General features: G+C 41.6%; 1 protein-coding gene across 2 annotated transcripts in view; it reads right to left on the bottom strand.

The window, feature by feature from the left end:
* TGS1 (trimethylguanosine synthase 1) overlaps nucleotides 1-21781 on the bottom strand; it is a 38403-nt gene that overhangs the window by 9668 nt on the left and 6954 nt on the right. Inside the window, exons 3-12 of one of the 2 annotated variants that reach the window (XM_081258212.1) lie at nucleotides 21578-21750; nucleotides 20422-21232; nucleotides 18142-18259; nucleotides 17275-17361; nucleotides 15896-16070; nucleotides 13869-14175; nucleotides 11648-11806; nucleotides 9890-10033; nucleotides 5282-5498; nucleotides 4324-4402 (exon numbers count right to left, since the gene is read on the bottom strand). In XM_081258212.1, coding sequence (XP_081114338.1) covers nucleotides 4324-4402; nucleotides 5282-5498; nucleotides 9890-10033; nucleotides 11648-11806; nucleotides 13869-14175; nucleotides 15896-16070; nucleotides 17275-17361; nucleotides 18142-18259; nucleotides 20422-21232; nucleotides 21578-21750 — 2270 coding nt within the window. Of the gene's footprint in view, nucleotides 1-4323; nucleotides 4403-5281; nucleotides 5499-9889; nucleotides 10034-11642; nucleotides 11807-13868; nucleotides 14176-15895; nucleotides 16071-17274; nucleotides 17362-18141; nucleotides 18260-20421; nucleotides 21233-21577; nucleotides 21751-21781 lie in introns of those variants that run through there. The other variant, XR_014017732.1, reaches the window with a different exon arrangement.

Below are 21781 nucleotides of genomic sequence, written 5' to 3'. Positions count from 1 at the left end.
TTTTTCTTATGTCTTGTAACAGCACAAAGTATTTGAGAGACCTAATGTTTAGATACAATGGCTCATCGGTAGACAACAGGCAGCAAGATCTATGAGCAGCCCCTCTAACTCACAGAGCAGGGGCTCAGACTTGTTAATTCTATTTCCTCTTCTCTTAACCCAGAGAATCTCAACTCTGGCAGCACATGACAATCACGTGGGGTGGTGTTTAAAAAATTATGCTTGGGTCTCATCCCAGAAAATAAATTAGAGACAATCTTTCTCAGTAGACCTGAGTCTCAGTAGTTTAAAAAAGCTACTCAGCTGTGACTGTAAAACTCTTAGAAGAAAACACAGGGGAAAATCTTCAAGACATTGCATTTGGCAATAATTTCTTGGATATGACATCAAAAGCACAGGCAACACACAAAAAAATCAGATAAGCTGAACTTCATCAAAATTAAAAACTTTTGTGCAGCAGAGAGCACTATCAAGAGAGTAAAGAGGGAGTTCCCTGGCGGTCCAGTGGTTGGGACTCCGCACTTTCACTGCCGAGGGTCGGGGTTCGATCCCAGGTCGGGGAACTACGATCCCACAAGCTGCTCGGCGTGGCCAAAAAAAAGGTAAAGAGGCAACCCATGGGATGACAGAAAATACTGGCAAAGCACAGATCCGATAATGGATTAATACTCAGAAGATACGCACATGAAAAGACGGTCAACATCACTTGTCGTTAGGAAAATGCAAGTCAAAAGCACAATGAGATACCGTTTCATACCCATTAGGATGGCTATCATCGAACAACAACAACAAACAGAAAATAACAAATGTTACTGAGATTGTGGAGAAATCAGAACTCTTGGGAACTGCTGGTGGGAATGTAAAATCGTTCAGCTGCTGTGGAGAACAGTAAGGTGATTCCTCAAAAACCTAAAAATAGAATGACCATGTGATCGAGCAATTCCACTTCTGAATATATAACCAAGTGAACTGAGAGCAGGGACTTGACTAGATATTTGTACACCCATGTTCACAGCACCTTATCCACAACAGTCAAAAGGTGGACCCATGGACCCTAAACGTCCGTGGACGGATGAATGGATAAACAAAATGCAGTGTACGCATACAACAGAATGCTACTTAGCCTTAAAAGTAAAGGAAATTCTGACACATGTTAGAACATGGATGAACCTTAAGGACATTATACTAAGTGAAGTAAGCCAGACACAAAAGGACAAATATTGTATGATTCCACATACATGAGCTATGTAAGTATGAGGTATACATGAGAAGTCAAATTTATAGACACAAAATAGAATGGTGGGTCTCAGGGGCAGTTAGTGTATAATGGGTGCAGAGTTGCAGATTCAGAAGATGAAAAGGTCCTGAGATGGACGGTGGTGATGGCTGTACAACAACATGAATGTATTTAACACCATGATTTATGGTAAATTTTGTCATGTATATTTTACCACAATTAAAAAAAACAAAAGCCACTCAGGTGATTTAATTGGCAGCCAGATCTGAGAGAGACCCAGTGTTCCAAAGACTAAGCAGATGAACCCAAGACGGGAAAGAGTAACACATTAAAATAAGAGTATGTCCAATACAACTAAGTATTACTGGTTTCTGAGAGAAGAGAAGAAAAATCTATAATCTGGGATGCGTGTTTATAAATTAAATCCTGTCATTTTACAAAAAAACCCACATATTTTTTTGGGGGGGCCGTGCCGCATGGCTTGCGGGATCTTAGCTCCCCGACCAGGGATTGAACCTGTGCCCCCTGCATTGGAAGCGCAGAGCCCTAACCAGCGGACCGCCAGGGAAGCCCCCACTTTACAAGTATCAAAGCTGTCTATTCTCTCCTCTAGAGAAAACATGACATGTTTACCTATTGGTCCTCTCCAGAATCTTAGTAATGTTTACATTCTTTCCACGATAACTTTATGACAGGATCTTCTAAGTAACAGATACACGACTTTTTGAGGGTTTATGGGCTAGACGCACTGTGAAAAATGCTTTACCCCTTCTTTCATTTGTTCTTCAAAACCACCACTAACAAGTGGCAGGGCTGAGGCTAAACTCGGGTCTGACTCTCAGCGTCTCTTTCTCCAGCCCATTACCGGCACATCATCCACACACTCCTACTTCCGCGTCCCTGATGTTCTGGCCACCTCCTCCTGGACTCCTCCAGTCAAATCTGCTGTAGCTTTAAAGTCTGGTTTGTCTTCCGTATCATCCCGGGCCTTTCCTGAAGTCATCCAGCAGAAAGCCAGGGCTTTTAATCTCTGCCTTGCTTAGGAGAAGGCTGCGTTATCACTCTCCTGAGAAGATGCTGAACTAGCGTGCCTGCTGACTCTTGTAAGACAGGTCTGGAGACACAACAGAGGGAAACCACCAAACAAAAGACACCTACGGAGAGAGCTGGGGTGGCTCGGGAGAGAGAGGGAGAGAGAGAGAGAGAGAGAGAGAGAGAGAGAGGGAGAGAGAGAGAGAGAGAGAGAGAGAGAGAGAGGGAGAGAGAGAGAGGGAGAGAGAGAGAGAGAGGGAGGGAGGGAGAGAGAGAGAGAGAGAGAGTCCTTGTGTAGGATGGAGGGCAGTGCCTCTGGCCGGGGCAGGACACAGTGGCTGTGGGAACTGAAAACAGGAGGAAGGAACACGAGAAACGTGAAATTCTGCTCTCGCTCCCCCCCCCCTGCCCACCGCCGTGGCCTCGGCTAAACAGCGTCTGTGCCGCGCCTGCAGAGCTACAGCTGGAAAGCGAGGGCGGCTGAAGAGAAGCTCTGACGTGAGAAGCTGAGAGAAGCAGGTGGGGACCCAGCCCTGGCAGCTGCCCTCTCCCACCCTGCTCTCCAGACATCCTCGGGCTGATGCCGGACACTCTGTGGTGAAGGACTACAGCCTTCAATCGCTGCTTTTGCCCAGCCCCTCCCCAAGGGGGGCTGCTGTCCTGCGATGGTGTTTGGCGAAAAGGAACTGCAGTCCTGAGCTGGCGGGTTAGCAACCCCAGAGCTCACCCACCGCCACCCCTGCAGCTGGCCACTGGGGTCCACACAGCCTTAGAGAGCAGTTCGCAACCCAGGCTGCACATCAGAATGACCCAGGAAGCTTAAGAAACTGGTTAGATCGATTTCTGGGATGGGGCTTGGAGAGTCAGTTTTTACAAATGCCCAATGATTCTAAAGGGCAGAGAGGTCTGACACTCACTGGATTCTGGCCTGGCCTTTCTCCTTCTGCATTACTCGAGAATAGCCAATAGCCAGTAAAACAAGACATCTGAGGACCACGAGTATTTCATGGAAGAAAAACAAACAGGCCTAGAAATTATATCAAATGCAGAAAGGATAAAAAAGATTCATGATTTAAACTTCTTATAATAATAAAAATATTCAAGTGCAAAAGAAGAAAACAAAACACAATGCAGAAACATTAGGTGTAAAGAATATAAAAAACACAATAGATGGGATAGAGAGAATTTATATATGTGAGGAATGAAGACCAGACTGAGGTAATCTCCCAGAAGGAAAAAGGAGACAACACACCAGAAAACACAGTTGTGGGAGACTAAGATCCACATAACAGACGTCCCGAAAAAGGAAAAAAGATGGTGAGAACATAGTTGAACAAATAATGGAGATAATGTCTCCAGAATAAAGCATGATGAACAAAGCTCAGTGACAGAGTCCGCTCTCAAGTACCAAATGGGAGAGAAAGGAAAAACCGGCACCCAGCAACACTGGAGTAAAATTTAAATATGAAAGACAAAAGATTTTCAATAGAATGCTTCGCACAAAGCAGACACGTAATAAGCGCTTATAAAAAACACCAACAAAAGAATGAAGTAAAGACATCATCAAATCTTTGTGAGGCAGTTAATATTCTAGGGAAAAAACCCAACATGTTTAAAATAAACGTTTATGATAAGAACGCAACAAGGACATTTGAATGTTAGTCAAGTGTCCTATGGTTCCTGGACACAGGGAGGTCTTATTTGTCTGTGGATTTCTATCTAGGCTGCCATTTTCAGGAACACCTAAAACCTATTCTCAAGGTAGGCTACAGTAAAGAGATCTCGGCTAGGCTAGGCGTGCACATGTGAAACACAACACATTCATCCTTTCAGGACACGGAATGAAAAGCCCAGAGTCCTCTGTTTATGTTTATGCAAGCCAGGACAGGCATGGATTTAACTGCTAAGCACTTCCAGGTTTCTAATAACAGTCAAAAAGCCAGGGACTTCTCATAAACATGTTCTCAAGTAAAGAAAGACCCTGTAACTTTTTCGGTCCAATCTCTGTAACAGTCACACGAGAGGCTCATAGAAGTTCTTCAGTAATGGCTTACCTGGTCGATATTAGCATTTCTTGGAAGAAAATAAATGATATTATTAGTGATCTTCTGGGAAAGTCTGAAAATTTCAAAGGTGGACAGTAGTTAAGGAAAAGTAACAAAAACAGTAGTTAATTTCTGATCAGAGATATATTCTTCGCTTACTACATCATAACCCAAATGTACTCCGATATGTAACAATACCCTCTAATGGGACCTAAAAGGGAATTAAGTAGCATACTGTCCCTGATGGGTCAGGGATTAGAGGTTAAATCTATTTATTCAATTATCCTAGTGGTAGGAAACCAAGAGCCAGAGACACACATTCTTTCTTTTGGCCATTTCCTAGGTTTTGTGACAACAGGAAGAAGTGGAAAGCACAATACCACCTCTTTCTAGTAAAGAGTAAAGACAAGTAACTCTGTCCGCTGCATTTTTCTAAATTTTAATTAGCAATTTAAAACACAATTCCTGTTAGGGTCATACATGACTCCTCTGGGGAGTAGACATAGAGAAAGGGACAAATAACAAATGGTATTCTTTATGAAATAAGGGTTTGCTTCAGCATCCTGGAAGAGTTAACAGGGAAACTTTGGAGACACAGAGGATTCAAGTCAGTGTGAGCTGAACAAAAGTTAGGGGATAGTCACCCAGACTCTAGGGACAGGTCTTGAGGAAACCCCCATTTCCAGACAATAATCCCACACAATTAATGCCTTCTAGTTCTTGTTTTGTCATGGTACAATTGGAGAGCAACCAATGGACACATAACCTCACGGTTACATAAATACAACGTAACTTCTGGAGATCACTCACCAGTTAATTTTTATGCACAACAAACTGGAATCTGTCAAGTGCTATTAGCTAAGAGCTCTCCTCTTCACTAATTTCTTACACACACACGCACACACACACACACCCTTTCTCTCCACAACCACTGCTTGAGGAAACTCTAAGGGCTTCCAAAGGATATCCATCAGGGGACATCATGGTGCTGATGTCAAAGATCTCGGCGGTGGCGTAGTCTGGTCCTCCCCAAGGTGGGCTGAGAAACACGACGTCAGCCTTTAAACGAGAAGCCAGCTGCAGGAAATCTCCACAGATGAACTCAATCTTGTCCGCCACCCCATAAATTTCTGCATTATTGCGAGCAAGATCGATCTTAACAGGATCAATATCAATGGCGATCACTAAAATGGGAACAAGGAAGCTGAGTTAAATGATGCTGATTATTAGTTATATAGACTAGTTCATCTTCTGAGCAGTGGGTTTATTTTCTGTGCAAGACCCTTTTTAAAAGACTTTTTAAAGGGAGATTAGGCCACATATATGAGAGAGAGAATTAAACATTTTAATCACAACTAGAAAGATTCACTTGTGTGGTACCAAGAAAATGTGACTGAAGGGTGTGGCCTTCCGAGCTGCCTCAGTCAGGCCGCTGGGCCGAGGCAAGTGGTGACGGTGGCCACCCAGCACCCACTGAACCCGGTCTGTGGTCAGCACCGTGCTCTGTGCTGTGGACAGCCGAGCGGCAAACACTTGGGAAGGTGATGGCTGCATGGAAAGCCTATAAAAGATTTCAGATAAGACCAATTTCCTCAAAATGAGGCAACTTCCAAAGGAAGCCAAATCTGACAACTTCTACCGAAAGGCAAAATAAAACACGTTTTGACAAACCGATATAGCCAACTTAGGAAGAAGAGATGTAAAAACATCTGCTGGTGACGTTTAATGAGACATTTTAGGTAGAGGGAGCAGATGTTATGTTTTCACCACATGGGCTTTCATTTAGTTTATTGCAATTTTGTAATTAGCAACACAAACCTAAGTTAATTCTGGCTCACTTGTGTCTTGCAGTAAATTACTCAAGTGCACCTGTATGAAACCAGGATGTTAGTGGCAATATTTTATATCTGCAAGGGCTAAGTGGAATCCTGATACATACACCATGGTTGTCAAGGAAACAACTGCATTCCAGAAAATACTGGTTTCAAAATTTGTTAATGCTTTTGAGAAATAATGCACTAAATAAATCACCTGAACAATGAATATAAGCACCAGTCATGTTGCAAAATCATGCATCTGCAACACTATTTTTTCTGTTCTAAAAAAATACCATTCATATTTATAAAAGAGAAAAATGTCCTTTTTAGCTGCTTAATCTGCTACATTTATAGTATAGAGACAGATGCAAAGATATACTGACAATAGCAAAAATTCAACAGAAACAAGTGACTTTCAACACCAAATGCATTCAGTTAGTTGTCAAGTTTTCACCTGTGCCCCCCCCGGAGGCCGTCTTTGTTGTCAGGCCTACGAGAGTGCAAGCAACTCAAGCTAGCACGTGCAGGAAGTGCCGACAGATGCTGGTGGATATTACGTAGAACTGTGCTGCCCAATAATGGTGGCCACTAGCCACATGTGGATATTACCTTGAAATCGATTCCAATTAAATTGGTACAGCCACTATGGAGAACAGTACGGAGGTTCCTTAAAAAACTAAAAATAGAACTACCATATGACCCAGCAATCCAACTACTGGGCATATACCCTGAGAAAACCATAATTCAAAAAGAGTCATGGACCAAAATGTTCACTGCATCTCTATTTACAATAGCCCGGAGCTGGAAACAACCTAAGTGTCCATCATCGGATGAATGGATAAAGAAGATGTGGCACATAGATACAATGGAATATTACTCAGCCATAAAAAGAAACGAAACTGAGCTATTTGTAATGAGGTGGATAGACCTAGAGTCTGTCATACAGAGTGAAGTAAGTCAGAAAGAGAAAGACAAATACCGTATGCTAACACATGTATATGGAATTTAAAAAAAAATGTCATGAAGAACCTAGGGGTAAAACGGGAATAAAGGCACAGACCTACTTGAGAATGGACTTGAGGATATGGGGAGGGGGAAGGGTAAGCTGTGACAAAGCGAAAGAGAGGCATGGACGTATATACACTACCAAACGTAAGGTAGATAGATAGTGGGAAGCAGCCGCAGAGCACAGGGAGATCAGCTCGGTGCTTTGTGACCGCCTGGGGGGGTGGGATGGGGAGGGTGGGAGGGAGGGAGATGCATGAGGGAAGGGATGTGGGAACAGATGTATATGTATGACTGATTCACTTTGTTATAAAGCAGAAACTAATAAAAAATAATAATAATAAAAAAATACTATTAAGAATTTAGATCCTCAGTCACGCTGCCATATTTCAAATGCTCGATAGCCACATGTGGCTAGTGGCTACCATGCTGGACAGTGCAGATACATTTCCATCATTACAAAGTCCTAATGGGCAGACCTGATACAGAGCCACTGGAATTCATACAAAGGGAGAAAAAAAACTTTAACAGCAAAATGCAAACTCTGGGAATTCTCTAACCATTCAGTTGAGTACCTGCATAGACAGCAGCTATGTGGGTGGAAATAGGTCTGACACAAAGGGATCCTGCCGACTACACACGCCATTTTCTCATGTGTATGCACAGACGCGCGCGTGTGTACAGCTGACCCTTGAACAACATGGATTGCAACTGCACAGGTCCACTTATAGGTGGGTTTCTCTTACTAGACGTGTAGGACGGGACCACGTGATCTGAGGGGGGTTGAATCTGCGGATGCAGAACGTCAGGTACAGAGAGCCGACCATATGTTACGCTCGGATCTCTGACATGGGGGCGGGCAGCATCAGCACCCCTAAGCCCTGCGTTGTTCAAGGGTCAAGTGTGTGTGTGTGTGTGTGTGTGTGTGTACAAAGAGTAACTGATTACATGCATATGTGTGTACACACACACACACACACACACACAACTGTACTTCCAACTCCCTGCTCCAGTGGAGTCAGCTCGCCCACACTAGGGCAGCACCCACCATGACCGTCAGAGCACCCGTGAGCTCCTACTGCTTCGGGGAGAAGGTCCCGGGACACCACGCTATGAACACACTGAGGACTCCTGAGCTTCCAGCTCACAGGCTGCAAGCCAGACCGTGACCGTGACCGCACCTGGCAGGGGTGGAGTCTGGGTGTGCCTCCTTTTCTTCCCAGGGGCTGGAGATCTGTAGGTGTGAGTGATGGGGCTGTGATGGAGTCAGGCAGAAGCAGTCTTCTTTAGCTTGGGACCCACATTAGACATTTTCCTTTACCAAATGTGCACTAAGCTACAGAGAGCCTTGGCAACAGACCTGTATTCGTAGAAATACAAAACTACAATATGGGCTGTTTCTGTAATATTCTGAAAAAATTTCCAGATCTACCTGCTGTTTTATCAGAGGGCAGATATTGTAATTCATGTTACAGTACAATGCCAAATGAAGACAGATTAGACAACTTTTGAGGAAAAAATCATTTCCATGCAATAAACACTGATTTGAGCTCATAGGAATGGCTTATCTGGCAAAGGCAGAGAAGAACTTTAAGAGAAAGTAGTAAATTCAGGAACAACAAGAAAGTAACTACTATTCCAGTAAATATGAAAACAGCTTTCATGCAGACTCTTAGGAGACCACACGAAGATAGCAAATGTCATGATGCTCTGGAGCATCGGAGTGACTGAATAGGGGCCACGGGCCATCAGCACTGGTCTTAAAATCAATGCTGGGCTGCCCTTCATCATTTCCTAGCTCCCGTATTATGCCTTCCAGAATCATATGTTTTCCTAGTTAATATAAAGAACTTTATATAAATCAATAAGACAACTGAAATCTACTGAAATGGGAGCTTTATACATAAAGACATGGGTGAAAAAAAGCATCTTCAGAGTATGACTTAACAGTTGCTATCTCTAACATATCACTTTATACTACATTTTAAAAAGAACTGAGAAAGAAAAGGGATATCAGATACAGAGAAAGCCAAGTAAAAGCCCTGGCTTCCTGACTCCGCTAAGTCAATTTGGGCAGACTGTCCAGTTTCATAAAGCCTTCTTTCCCCTGGGAAACAGCACATGTACTGCCTACTTGACACAGTTCTTAGCAGATGTATACTGATATAGCAATAGTTTAACAGAGGTTTTCTTTCTTGTGATTCTGAAGTCAAACAACCATGAGGACAGTCCAATATTTAAAAGGTTCTTAGTGTCTTAGGATGTCAGAGCTGAAAGGTATCACAGAGGTTCTCTCAATTTAATGTCTCCTTTCAATTAAGACTAAAGGATGTCCAAGGTCATACAGATGGTGAGGGACACAGCTGGGACTCCCTGTCTACTCTTCTCTCCTTCCAAAGAATAGTCTCCCATTTTCATATTTTCAGTTTTATATAATGCTATAATCTTGGCTCCGCCAAGCTGCGTCTGTGTGATCTTGGGCAAGTTACTTCATCTTTTATTTCTTGGTTTATTTGTGAAACACAGATGGTAGGAAAAGATACATATCACAAGATCGTTGACTAAATAAATACATATTAAGCACTTAAACCAGTATACAAAGTGTATGCTTAATATATGTTAACTATTATCGTTAAATATTTGGCATTAAATGATCAATTATTAAATCTCAGTAGAGCTAGGCTGAAGCAAAATGAAGCCTTTACTGAATAAAGCGAAATTAATTAATGAATAAACTACTGATGACCAATTACCTCTTTTTCCTGTTAAGGCAAACTGAATGGTATTTCCTCCAACTCCACAAAATGCGTCGATTACGGTGTCACACGGGAAGGACTGGCTGACCCTGCCGGCAATGTGCTCAGCGATCTTCTCGGGTGTAACTGAGAACCAGCCCTCTGCGAAGGGAGAGGGTTTCTGTTATGACCTTCAACGGCAAGAAGCCAAGCCAAACACAAACACAGCAAACATTACTCTATACTAAATGCTTAAAAGAAAACACTTAGTTTCTCTCTTCAAAATTTATATATTATCTAGGTTGAAGGAAAAGGTCTGCGGATCTTGTTATAAAAGGGACAGTATCATTCCCAGAGCCAATTTCCACAGAAACAGCCACCTCAATTCTTGCCTGATTCTTCTGCAATATCCCTCCAACAACTGAATGCAATTCTGATTTTTCTGTTTGAAGTACCAACAACTGACTACCTATCATGGAAAACGGAAAGTCAGCTATTTTCATTGACCAACTCCCCGAACTTCACCGAGGTTCCCAATTATTTAATTTCTGAAGGGGAAGCAGTGAACCGCAACTGTACGGGACACTCAGCAAAATCTGCACGTGTCTAAAGGGTCAGAAAAGCAAGCAGGTGACAGCAAGACTGCAGAGCTGTAGGCTCAGCAGAGCCTTCATCATTTTCAGAAAGGAGGTCCCATGTCCACTCCAGAGAAAAAGGACACTGCCTGCCTTCTTTCCCAAGAGAAGGAATTTACGTTTTTCAGAAAGATATTTCTCTGAACAAAATGATGCACCAATTTTCCTGTTCCCATTCTTCATCGAAACTTTAAATGGCTCCTCATTGCTGGAAGAATAAAAACATAAACTCCTTTTATAGAATTAAAAGCTTTTCTCCAGTCTTATTTCCCCAACAAACTCTTATGTACTCTCCCTGATACACAGCATTTTACAAATAATTTTAAGAGGCTCAGAGAAGCCCTGAAACTCCACACAGATCAATACCTCCTGATTTGGACAGTTAATAAAGACCAATGTTTAGGTAGAGCCCCAGCATGAAAGCAGGCCTCAGTTTGCGCAACTGAGTTGAAGTTAGCTCTTCAAGGTTATGGCAGGAAAACCTGAAAAAGAATTCAAACTCTCCAGTGTTAATTCATTTGCTTACAGCTTTCTGCACATCAGATGTTCTGTTAAATAACCTATCAATTGCTTTTGCTATCTATCCTAAGATGCAAAAAATACAGATTAAACCTGAGTCTGAAGTTTAAAAAACACAGATGTACCCAAACTGAGAGACACTGTAGAAAATAACTGGCAGCTGTTCTCTGGAAAATGTCAAAGTTATGAAAGACAAAGAAGCTCAGGAACTATCCCAGATTAAGGGAAACTAAAGGAACATGAAAATAAATGCAATACCTGACCCTATACTGGAAGAAAAAGAATGCTATAAAGGACATGATCAGTATAATTGATGAAACCAGAGTACTGATTGGCTGATTATGATATTGTAACAGTGTGAAATTTGTAACTTTATCATTGTCATATAAAAATATCACTGTTCTTAGAAAATACACACCAAAGTACTAAGGGGTAGGGGCAACTGGGTCAGAAAACATACCTACATACATGCATACAGAGAATGACAAAGCAAATGTGGCAAAATGTTAAAAATAGCTCAATCTGAATAAAGGGGATGTGAACATTTCTTCCTATTCTTGCAACTTTTCTATCAGTTTGAAATTATTTCAAAATGAAGTTAAAAATTACATATATACCTTACCCCTGTCTAATTTAATCCCATCGTCAAAGCGGGAGAAGAGCCTGTATCTCTGGGCCCAGTACTTTGCCAGCTCGGGCACAGCAGTGATCTCAGGAGGCAGACCAATTCCCTTTCTGTTCTTGCTTTTCTTCTTCTTCTTCTTCTTCTTTTTATTTTCAGCTACAATAAAAGAATAGAAATAATACAGATGCTCACTATAGAAAGAGGAAATCACAGGTGAATGTATCTAAAGTGTGGCCATGGCAAATAACTACAGTTTGGGACTGCGCTCCAGCACGTGTATGAAGCCACACGCCAGAGGGTGGAGGGCATCTGGGAACAGCACTGGCTGCAGGTTATAGCCTCCATTTTGCCACTTCTTGGCTCCTTGAACTTGGAAAAAGTAACCCAGGCTCTCTAAGTTCCAATTTTTAATTCCTCAAAAAGAATGAATCAATGGGTAGTATTTAAGCTACTTGCTTCACAGGATTGTTAGGAGATGTGGAGAGGTACTATTATAGGTATAAAAGTTATTACACAAGTGTCTCTTAGATAAAGTTGCTTTAGTGGGTGAATTATGGAAATTCAAACATTTCCCTTCCCTTCTTTAAAACAAAAGCTCCCAAGGACTGATTAAGCTCTAACTCTCAGCCACATCAATCCTCTGAACCTAGCCATGACCTACAAGTCCTACAGCCTCTGAGAAATTGAAACAGGGGTCACTAGCTCCATTCAGTGGAAAAGGATCTCATTCATGCACACTGACTTTTTCTTAGATAAATGATTTTTATTTGTTTGGTTATTTGGTTTCAGTTCTGAGCAGATTAGATGCAGCAACTTAGAAAGACAGGAGTGCTCTCATACCTAAGTATGATGACAAGAACTGGTGCCGACAAATAATAAAGTAAACATTGAAATGGTCCTCAAAGGACTGTGTCCTAATGCGGTCATCTGATCACTGCAGATAGCAAAAGGTGCCGTCAACAGCAAAGAGCAGTGAGCTTCTCATGAGAGGAGACACTAAGATTTTGAGTCAAAATTCCTTATTGTGAAAGACCATCGTGTACAGGACTTAACATTAAGTCATCTAAAGTACGAAATGCCAGAATCCCCCAGATGGATCTAACCCCTCTCCCAAATACCTGAGATGGCGGTATCACCCCAGGTGAGAACACCAGCCTCGTGACAAGTGGTGGGCAGGGAGCTAGGGTAGGGTGGGAAAATGGGATTTAGAGATCACACAACTTGGTACCAAGTTCTAGCTTTGCCACTTACTGGCTGGGTGCTGTCGGGCAAATTTCTTATTTTCTCTAAGCTTTACTTATTTATAGAACAGGGATAATTTCACCTATCTCAATGGGCTACTTTACAGATGGAAGGAGGATAAGGATTCTCATTTCAGAAATCTGCAAGTGAACATCAGTGTACAATGGCAATAAAAATATTAAACTACCTTAAGTACACTGTTTAGAAAGGCAAAGAAATATATAATACAAAGATCACAGGTTTACACACACACACACACACACACACAGAAAAAAAAATCAAGATTCAAATAAGGTATTTCGCTCAATACTAAATAAGAAAGCATCACAAGTATAATTGTTTCTTTAGGGCAAGTCTGAAATAATTCACCAGTAAAAATGAATACTATGTCAAATGAAAATTTCTGCCTTAAAAAAGCCATAATGTTCCACTGAGTCTAACTTTTATAAAATAAATTCAAATACTACAAAAGGGCATAAAGTGAAAATGCTACACTGTTCTTCATTCATCATAGCCAACTACTGTCAATACTTTTTTATGTCAACGTACCATCTAAAAAACAAACATCACCACCAACCACCATCACCACAAAAAAACCAACAAGAACAAAACAATTATCCAAAAGAAAATCAGGGCAATACTAGATCCCAACAGGAATCAACGGGACTGGCACCTTTAGCCCACGGAACAGAGAGTGGTGGTGGCAGAGACCAGTCTTAATGGCACAGATGGAGGTGCTCAAACAGCTTCCCCTACTCTTTAGCCTTTTATTTTATCATGCTTGTTCAGCCAAGGATGCTCTGGGTGCGAAGTCACGGCCATTAGCACATTTACACTAAATATGCCTTCTTTCAACTTACGAATAAACAGCTGTGAATCCTTAGGTATAGATTATTCGTAAGTGATAACGAGGGAAAAACATATTTAAAACAAGGAATTGAAGTCCGTTAGCAAGTGGGAGCACATTTAGCCTCACCTTCGGCTTCTACCTGAAGACCGTCTGGTGCAGCCTGGGCGGGGCAGTCCCCCTCATCTGGCACTGCTGCTTCTGTGCCATCCCGGTCAGTTTTCTCTGTTCCCACTTCCCCAGCTGCAGACATGGCACGACGCTTTCCAGGTTCCGGCTCACTCGTCTCCGGTGGGTCATCCCCTTTTTCAACAGACACTTCTTGTTCCTCTGAACCACTGCTTGTGCAAGTATCTTGCACGTTGTTATGAGAAACTGACTCCTGCGATGCTTCATCATCCATTGGTTCATTAACCCATTGCAGGAATTTTTCTACCTGAAATTTTAAGATGTTACAAGCATGAATTAATTCGCAATTACACAGAATATTTCCATCTGCTTTACCATTTGTGACTTGACAAGCTGTGTCACAGTATTAGCTCTGATAAGTACACTGTATCATACAAGCTAATGTGACTAAGTAATTCCAACCTAATTACACTTTGTTGTCTGGATGTACCGTGACCTTATTAAAGAGCTCTTTAAAAGGAAAAAAAAAATCAGCTTAAACACAAGACTATGGCCTTCCTGTTAGCAATTAACACTAAGAGGATAAAGCTCTACTGTGCCAGTAACTTTCCATTATGTCTTCTAACAATGTAACCGTAAAATATATTACCATTACAAATGTACTTACCTGTTGTTGAGCCATTGCTTTTAGCTTTTCAAATTACATAGCATTTTCTGTAATGGCTCCAGCTATACAATCTATGTTGAACGGTACTCAGCATCAAAGATGATGTTTAGTGCCCATCTGTAAACGCAGTGCTATCTTGGAAAGAATGCGAGCTGCCTTCTAATGAAGCAGTAGAGGCAGTAAAGTGATCCCTAAGAACTAAGTTTCTCCTCTGAAATGTTAACAAGGCTCAAGGTCAGATGATACATACTTCCTTGCAATCTTCGGTAACAAGAATATGCTTCATAAGAGATCTTCCTGACCTTCCTAAGAGTCCGGAAGTGAGAACAAGAGTGACAGAAGATGGACACGGACCACGACCCAGAATCTTCCTTTGAGGGGACTGTGCCTATATATCAATCAGACGCCTAAGAACACAACAGTCACACTAACTTTCTTCCTCGGCAACACGTGGCAGTTATGTTTCTGCTCTTCGGCTACAGATGAATGTAGGGGAATTATCGCCTTCAACACGTTATCAAAAGGCCCGTCGGACTGACTGAACTGATACTGGGCAATGTGTTCCAGATATAAGCAGGGTCACTAAAATATTAAGATATGACCAGTAACCAACCAATCTGAAATACAATAAAACTAAAACCAGCTTTAAATTTGTAGCATGGTTTGGACAAATGGTGGTGCTCAGCGAGGATAATGTACCCTAAGTGACCTGAGACTTGGTCCCCTTGCCCCACGGAGCTGCTGGAGAGGTGACAGATACAGAACTCTGCTCACTGGATGGCGCTTTTCTCCCAGATCGGAGAAGGACCACTCATCAAACCCAACAAGAGCAGTTCTAATTACTTTTGTCTTCCAGGTACACACAAGGCAGGTACAACAAAGTCTAGGAGAGGGGATGTAAATCCTCCAGTGAACAGCGTGAGTCACTAAATTAGCCTTGAGGCTCACGCCATTTGGATGAACTTGTTAGTGCAAAGTCTGATCGATCACCTCTACATGACCTCAAGATTAAGCCTTTCAATAAACGCTGCATCAGAAATTGGACTTCCAGGATCCTACTTAGCCGGAGACAGACAGCTGCTACTACACACAAGGCGATTTGACCTATTTATTGTCCCATACACTACTCCTATTTGTACTGGTAGCTTTCAAAGCATCCTCCTCTCACATCAGCCCCAATTACCTTTTTTTCAAACTTAGTTCACACAGTATAAGCCTTTAGGAAGCAAATGGAAAAGAATTTTAGGTACCCTTACATCTGGTAGCAACAGGGCTCCTGTTTGCAAACAGAAACTTTAAGGAGTCAAAGGTCACAAAAATGAGACTCGATTTGTAAATATAAAGCGAAATTTATACATACCTTACTCAAAGTTTTGCTTTTCTTGAAAAGAGTTTTTCCTGGCTCCTCAGTGAAGAAGAGGTGTTTGTTTTTCATATTGATTTGTCTTCTCATGTCCAAGGACTTGGACTTGTACTTCACATTCTTGTGTAGATACCTGACCCGCCGGTGACTGAAATTTGAAATTCCACCATATCTGTGACCAAAGCAAAAGAAGTGGACTCAAACTTTAGGGTCTATGAATCTGCTTCCTTATATGAAAAGAGAAGAAAACTAATAATTTTCACGATTTGCCTATTAGCAGCCACTATTTTAATTTCATTTTTTTAAATTATGAAATAAAGTGAAAAACGCAGAGGACTTTTTAAGGTCTAGCTTGTATGTTAATTCCCAAGTAAATGCGAAAGAAACACCAAAGGTGGGAATATCAACATATCTTACAGATAACAGAAAGGAGAAATTACATTGTAAAATGTAATTTAAAAAAACAGCAGGAAACTATAACCCCAATTCATGTTGGGGAAATATAATTTTTTCTCACAGTGAGGTGATGCTAAAGCTCTTTTAACACATATCTGGATATGTTCAAATTGTCTTAAAAGTGGCCACTAGATTCTTAAATCAATATGAACTAACCCAAGAAGCAAACCCCCCATTACTAAAATAATTAGAGAATCTGCTGATCTAACCATCTGAATTTTTCCAGTCCTAAAAGACATATGTCTGCTATGAAGCCTTCGCTGACTCTATTAAGCCTCACGAATTGCCTCTCTTACAGACTATTAGGGACCCACAGTGTAATATATAATTTAGCACTTATAAACAAACTCTGAACAGTTTGGTTTTAAATGTCAGTTGTTATCTTCTACCTATATTATAAACTTCTTCATAAAAAGTGTATCTTATCCTTCTCTTTTAAGTGAAATTGGGTGCTCTAAAATAGAAGAATAGCTAAATCCCAGGTAACAGAATAAATCTCTATGAGTATATACAAGCAAGAGCTACCTAAGTAATTTCTCAATAAAATTACATGTGGGTAGAAATAAATTCTGCCAGGAATTTAAATGTGGCAGTTATCAGGAAAACCCTTTATATTATTAACTTCTATGAACTCTAGCCTTAAATGACTATATGGCTGAAGTACACAGAAATGATTACAATTTTGTAGAATAAAAACATTGGATTGTTATGAAGTGCAACTGAGTTAATACATGTGAATAAATCAAATGTACAGTGATAGCTCTAAAATTCTTACTAGCAAAAGAGGTTAGTGCTTTAATTGTAACACCTCAAATGTTAAGAAATACATAACCATTATTCGCTATCTGAATATCAGAGAGCTTTAGGATAGCTGAAGTGGTTAAGATTTCTGGAAGACAGCAGCATTTACGGAAAATTACTTCTGTCCTGAGCCATGCTTGAATCCTAGAAGGCAACCGTCGTCATCAAAGTCTGAATCCCGGTTTTCATCGATGTCCAGTTCATGGCTAAACAAATAAACAAAGCAAACAGTGATAAGCCGTTATCTCCAGAGCCCACCAGTTCAGGCAAGTATTAAAAGGTACATACAGTCAACCCATGCAAACTTTCCCACCACGACAATCAACCACAGTTCACAAACCCAGGAAGACAGGAAGAAGAGTACTTGAATCAGGATTTTCCAAATGAGATAAATTACCTAGCCGTGTTTGGGACACAGTAATGAGCACTCAAATCTTGAACCATGTCAAGTAGTTCTCTCTATTCCTGAACAAATATAAATTTCCCCATTTTCTTTTGGGAAAACACCAGTTAACCTGCAGCCTTAACTAATCTCCTAGGTGATATCTCTAGAGGTTTTCCTTAAAACAAACAAGGAAACATTTGAGAAGTATCAACCCAACCAAGAAAATTACAAAAGAGAAAATATTGTTAAGAAGGTCGTGATATAAGTAACTCAGTAAAATCCCCATCTTTTGGGGATACCGTCTAGTGATCCCTACTACCTGGGCGACAGCAACAAATGCAAACGATGAGAAATAACTCTTGCAAATTACGTTAAGCTCACTGAACATTTATGGAGGACCCACAAGAATGTACGAGGGCCCAAGAATATAAGTACACACAGAGTCTCTGCCTCTAGGGGCTAGTAGGAACCAGAGGAGGAGCTAGCAAGCAACATATACCATTTGGGAGGAACACAGCAGAGGCACGCTTTTATCTACCAAGTTACTGAGCCTCTAAAGCTTGCTGACACGTTCTGCAGAGAGAGGGAGTGTGCGACTTGCCTCCTCTTGAGTTTGCTTGGCTTCTGTTCAGGCGGATCTTCGCCACTCTCATCTCCATCGGTGCCGGTGAGGCGTGGTCTGTCTCTGATTGTGTTTGCTTCTGATGACTCTTGTGAATCTAAAGAGATAGAGATACTGCAGTTGATTTCCGCCCTTGGTTTGACAACTCTTCTGTCATTTGCAAAGGCAATCAAAGTATTCCGGGGCCTCTCCTGCAATGAACTGTATGCTAGACCACATCTATCTATTCCACGCATCTACATGTACAGTGTGCAGCTTGGTCTATTCAAGTCTAAAAGTTTCCATGACCTAACTACTTAAAAAGTGGACTACAGGGAATTCCCTGGTGGTCTAGTGGTTAAGACTCAGCGCTTTCATGCCTTCACTGCTGTGGGCCAGGTTTGATCTGTGATTGGGGAATTAAGATCCCACAAGCATTGAGGTGCGGCAAAAAAAAAAAAAAAAAAAAAAAAGTGAACTATAAAACTACTTTTTCCTCACAGCTGTCTAAACCTATACAAATTAATCCACAAAGTTACCTCTGTGATAGCTGTTAGCTATCACATTTTGATGGGATTCTAATCTAAATGACTCTAAAAATGGCACGGTCACATTTGATTAAAAATAACTTCTCTTTATTAAGAAGCAAATATATCTAACTGCCTCTAATATAGCTCTTAAAGTAATAATGGAAGTAACAGAAAGACAAATACCACCATTTAAAAAGAGTGTTTATAACCCGCGGTGGCTCCGCTGAGGCACGTGTCTGTGTTCTATGTCCCTTCGGACTGGAGCAAGGTGGCTGGGTGGGACCAGCAGTGGAGAGGGGTCTACGCGGGAGACAGCGGGAGCTGTAGGGTGCGAGGACAGGCTATTTCAGGAGACCCCAGCCGCAAACAGTAGAACACATACGTACGGAGAGATGCAGCGTATGCCTTACGTTTTGGTCTCAAGGAGGATCCAAAACAAATCAAAGCCTAGAATTCTCAAATTGGTCCTGAGGGCGGTCACACTGGAGCCAACTGCAGAAACGCCTAATTATACACCTCACTAAGGGACCACGCAATAGTAACGGTCTACACACGTGCCTGAGAAAACAGGCGACACGAAGGCAGAGACTGTGAGGTTTACTGTATCTAACAAAGGAAGCTAAGGGAGGGTAAAATCAACAGGAGGAACAGGAAGCAGTTATTGACCAACATACACACTCCAAGGTTTCTGGTCCAAATAAGAACAGGACTTATCAAAAGACTAATATAAAATACTCACACTAAAGAAGAATGAAGATAACAGCAAAATAGAAAGGAGTGAGAACACCGTACTGAAGTAAGCTCCACTGTAAGAGGACAGAGGCGCTCGTGAGCAACTCTCTAAAGGAAACTGTAGGGTGAAGTAAGATCAGGGATCTGAGAGGAGCAAAGCAAACCCACCTGTTAAGTAAAAAGCCCAAACCTCCTGCTTTATATATATGACTGAGGCTGAGAAGAAAGTTGCTACGAACCAGACTTTTCCAGCACCAAACATCAAGGATGCCAAGACAACAAGTCAGTGGGCTTCAGGAGAAGTTCAGGTTATAAAAGTGTCCTCTCCCACTTTTCTGCTGCACCAGTTGATGGTCCCCTTCTCCTCACAAAAGCCTTCTTATCTGTCTACTCCAGCTTCTCCTAACACACCTCTCACTGGCTTTCTTTAGCCCCGACAGTGGCACCAGTCTGCTCAACAATTATTTCTTAATCACTCAGGCAGGAGGCAACCAAGTTCCTTACCCTGGATATTTGATGAGAATTCTGAAATCAATCCGTTCAGTTACAAAATAATCTTATGCCCTGTTGAGACTCTCTATAGAGCAAGACTTCACTTGTCCCAAGTGAATTCCAGACACAACCCCTATTCAGGTTTGCCTAATGGCAAATGTATGCTCACAGCTACTCTTTAGCACGTGTCCTATAAACTTAGTTGCTCCAGAGAAACTTGGACATTCCAAGCTCACTCTAAAACTAGATTTCTTAATGGATTTCCAAGTTGTAATTCACTGGCCACCAAGGTGCAAGAGGAACGAGTGATACTTTTGAGAACCCTATGCAAACATTCTTTTTATTTACACAAAAGGACAATAACTTGTGACATAAAAGTAAGTTGGATTAGGTCATTTCACTATTACACCATAAAATGTGGCTGGCATCATTTAACTCTTCCATAAAGGATCAGTGTTAGTTATTTTGCTCAATAGACTAATCTTGTTAACCATTACTCAGCAGGATAGATCTTGGCCAGTCTTACCCCGAGCTGCTTGGCTTGTGCTTCTGCTCCCAGACAAGCTGCTTTCCTTGGTTTCTCCAGTACACGGTTCACTTTGGCCCGAAGCAGGGCATTCTCTTCTGCTGTTAACTTCACTTAAACACTGATGCCCGTCACAACTCACACGGGGATCTAATGGGCTCTGTCCTACGTCCTCCGAATTCAGACGTATATTACTAAGGCCATCAAGGATTTCATGATCATCTTTATCACCCGAACTAGAGCTTTCGCTACCCGTTGATGAAGATGGAGAAGAAAGTTCATCTGCTTTCGTGCGATTTTCGTCTTTCTTGTTGTCAACTTCTGTTCTAGACCCACAAGTATCTGTATCACAGCTTTGTGAAGCATCAAAAGTCCAACCCTGAGCTTCCCAGTACTGAAACTGTTCCAAATAATACCAATACAGCTGGCTATAATGCTGCTCCCATTCCGCCTTTGTATCAGGGACGTTCCAGGGCTCTGAGCACGGCGTCTGGCCTGCGTGCTTTTCTTGCCAGCTTTGCCACAGCAGTTCCCCCCCGTATTCCTTCCAGTACTTCTCCCAGAGCTCCGTAATTTCCAGCTTTGGAGGTAATGTATTTTCAGCAGGAAGAGTCTCACCTTCAATGTCTTTTTTGGTTTGAAGTTTATACCTTCTGGTGTTCTCATTCTCAGATGAAGATGGATCATCTGAAGCCAAAATGTCATCTTCCTCACATTCTTGTCTCCAAGATTCTCTCTTAATTTCATCTAAGTGCTTCTTTTGATGCTTTTTCTTTTTTCTCTTAACTTTGTTTCTAGTATTCATAGATACCTACAAAGGTCAATAACGTGAATAAAATTACACTTCAGAAACTATAAGAGGTAGAATCTAAATCTATTTTGACATTAAATTAAACAAAATACCCTCAACCCCCCAACCTGGGTTTCAGTTACACCAACAAGTGAATCTTACTATCTACGTTTCCAAGAGGAGGAACCACACATGGGACATATCACAACTTGCAGTTTTCGTTAACTTATAAATATGTAAGTACATTTAAAAAGAGGTGAAGTGCCCTAATTCATGAATGCATTAGATTTGGGAAAAAAAGACTCCACGTGGTATTTTATGAAGAAAACTAAGAAACAGAAAGAAGCAAAGTAAACTAATACTTACCTCAGAATTCTTATGTGCAGACACACTACCAAACTGAAGTGGCAGTCCCATGCTTCTCATGAGTTCAGCCTCAGAATCAAGCTCACTTTCATCTGGGCCTACGTCTTTGCTGTCACGTGACTCTGCAGCGCCCTGGGAACGACCGTCTTCTTCCTCTTCTGCAGCCTGCTCTCCTACACACAGCACTATTACTTTAGCTTAGTT

Source organism: Mesoplodon bidens, assembly GCF_964165515.1.
Source record: "Mesoplodon bidens genome assembly, chromosome: 16".
Classification (NCBI taxonomy): Eukaryota; Metazoa; Chordata; class Mammalia; order Artiodactyla; family Ziphiidae; genus Mesoplodon; species Mesoplodon bidens.
The sequence above is the reverse complement of the archived record's forward strand: the minus strand, read 5'-3'. Positions and strand labels throughout refer to the sequence as shown.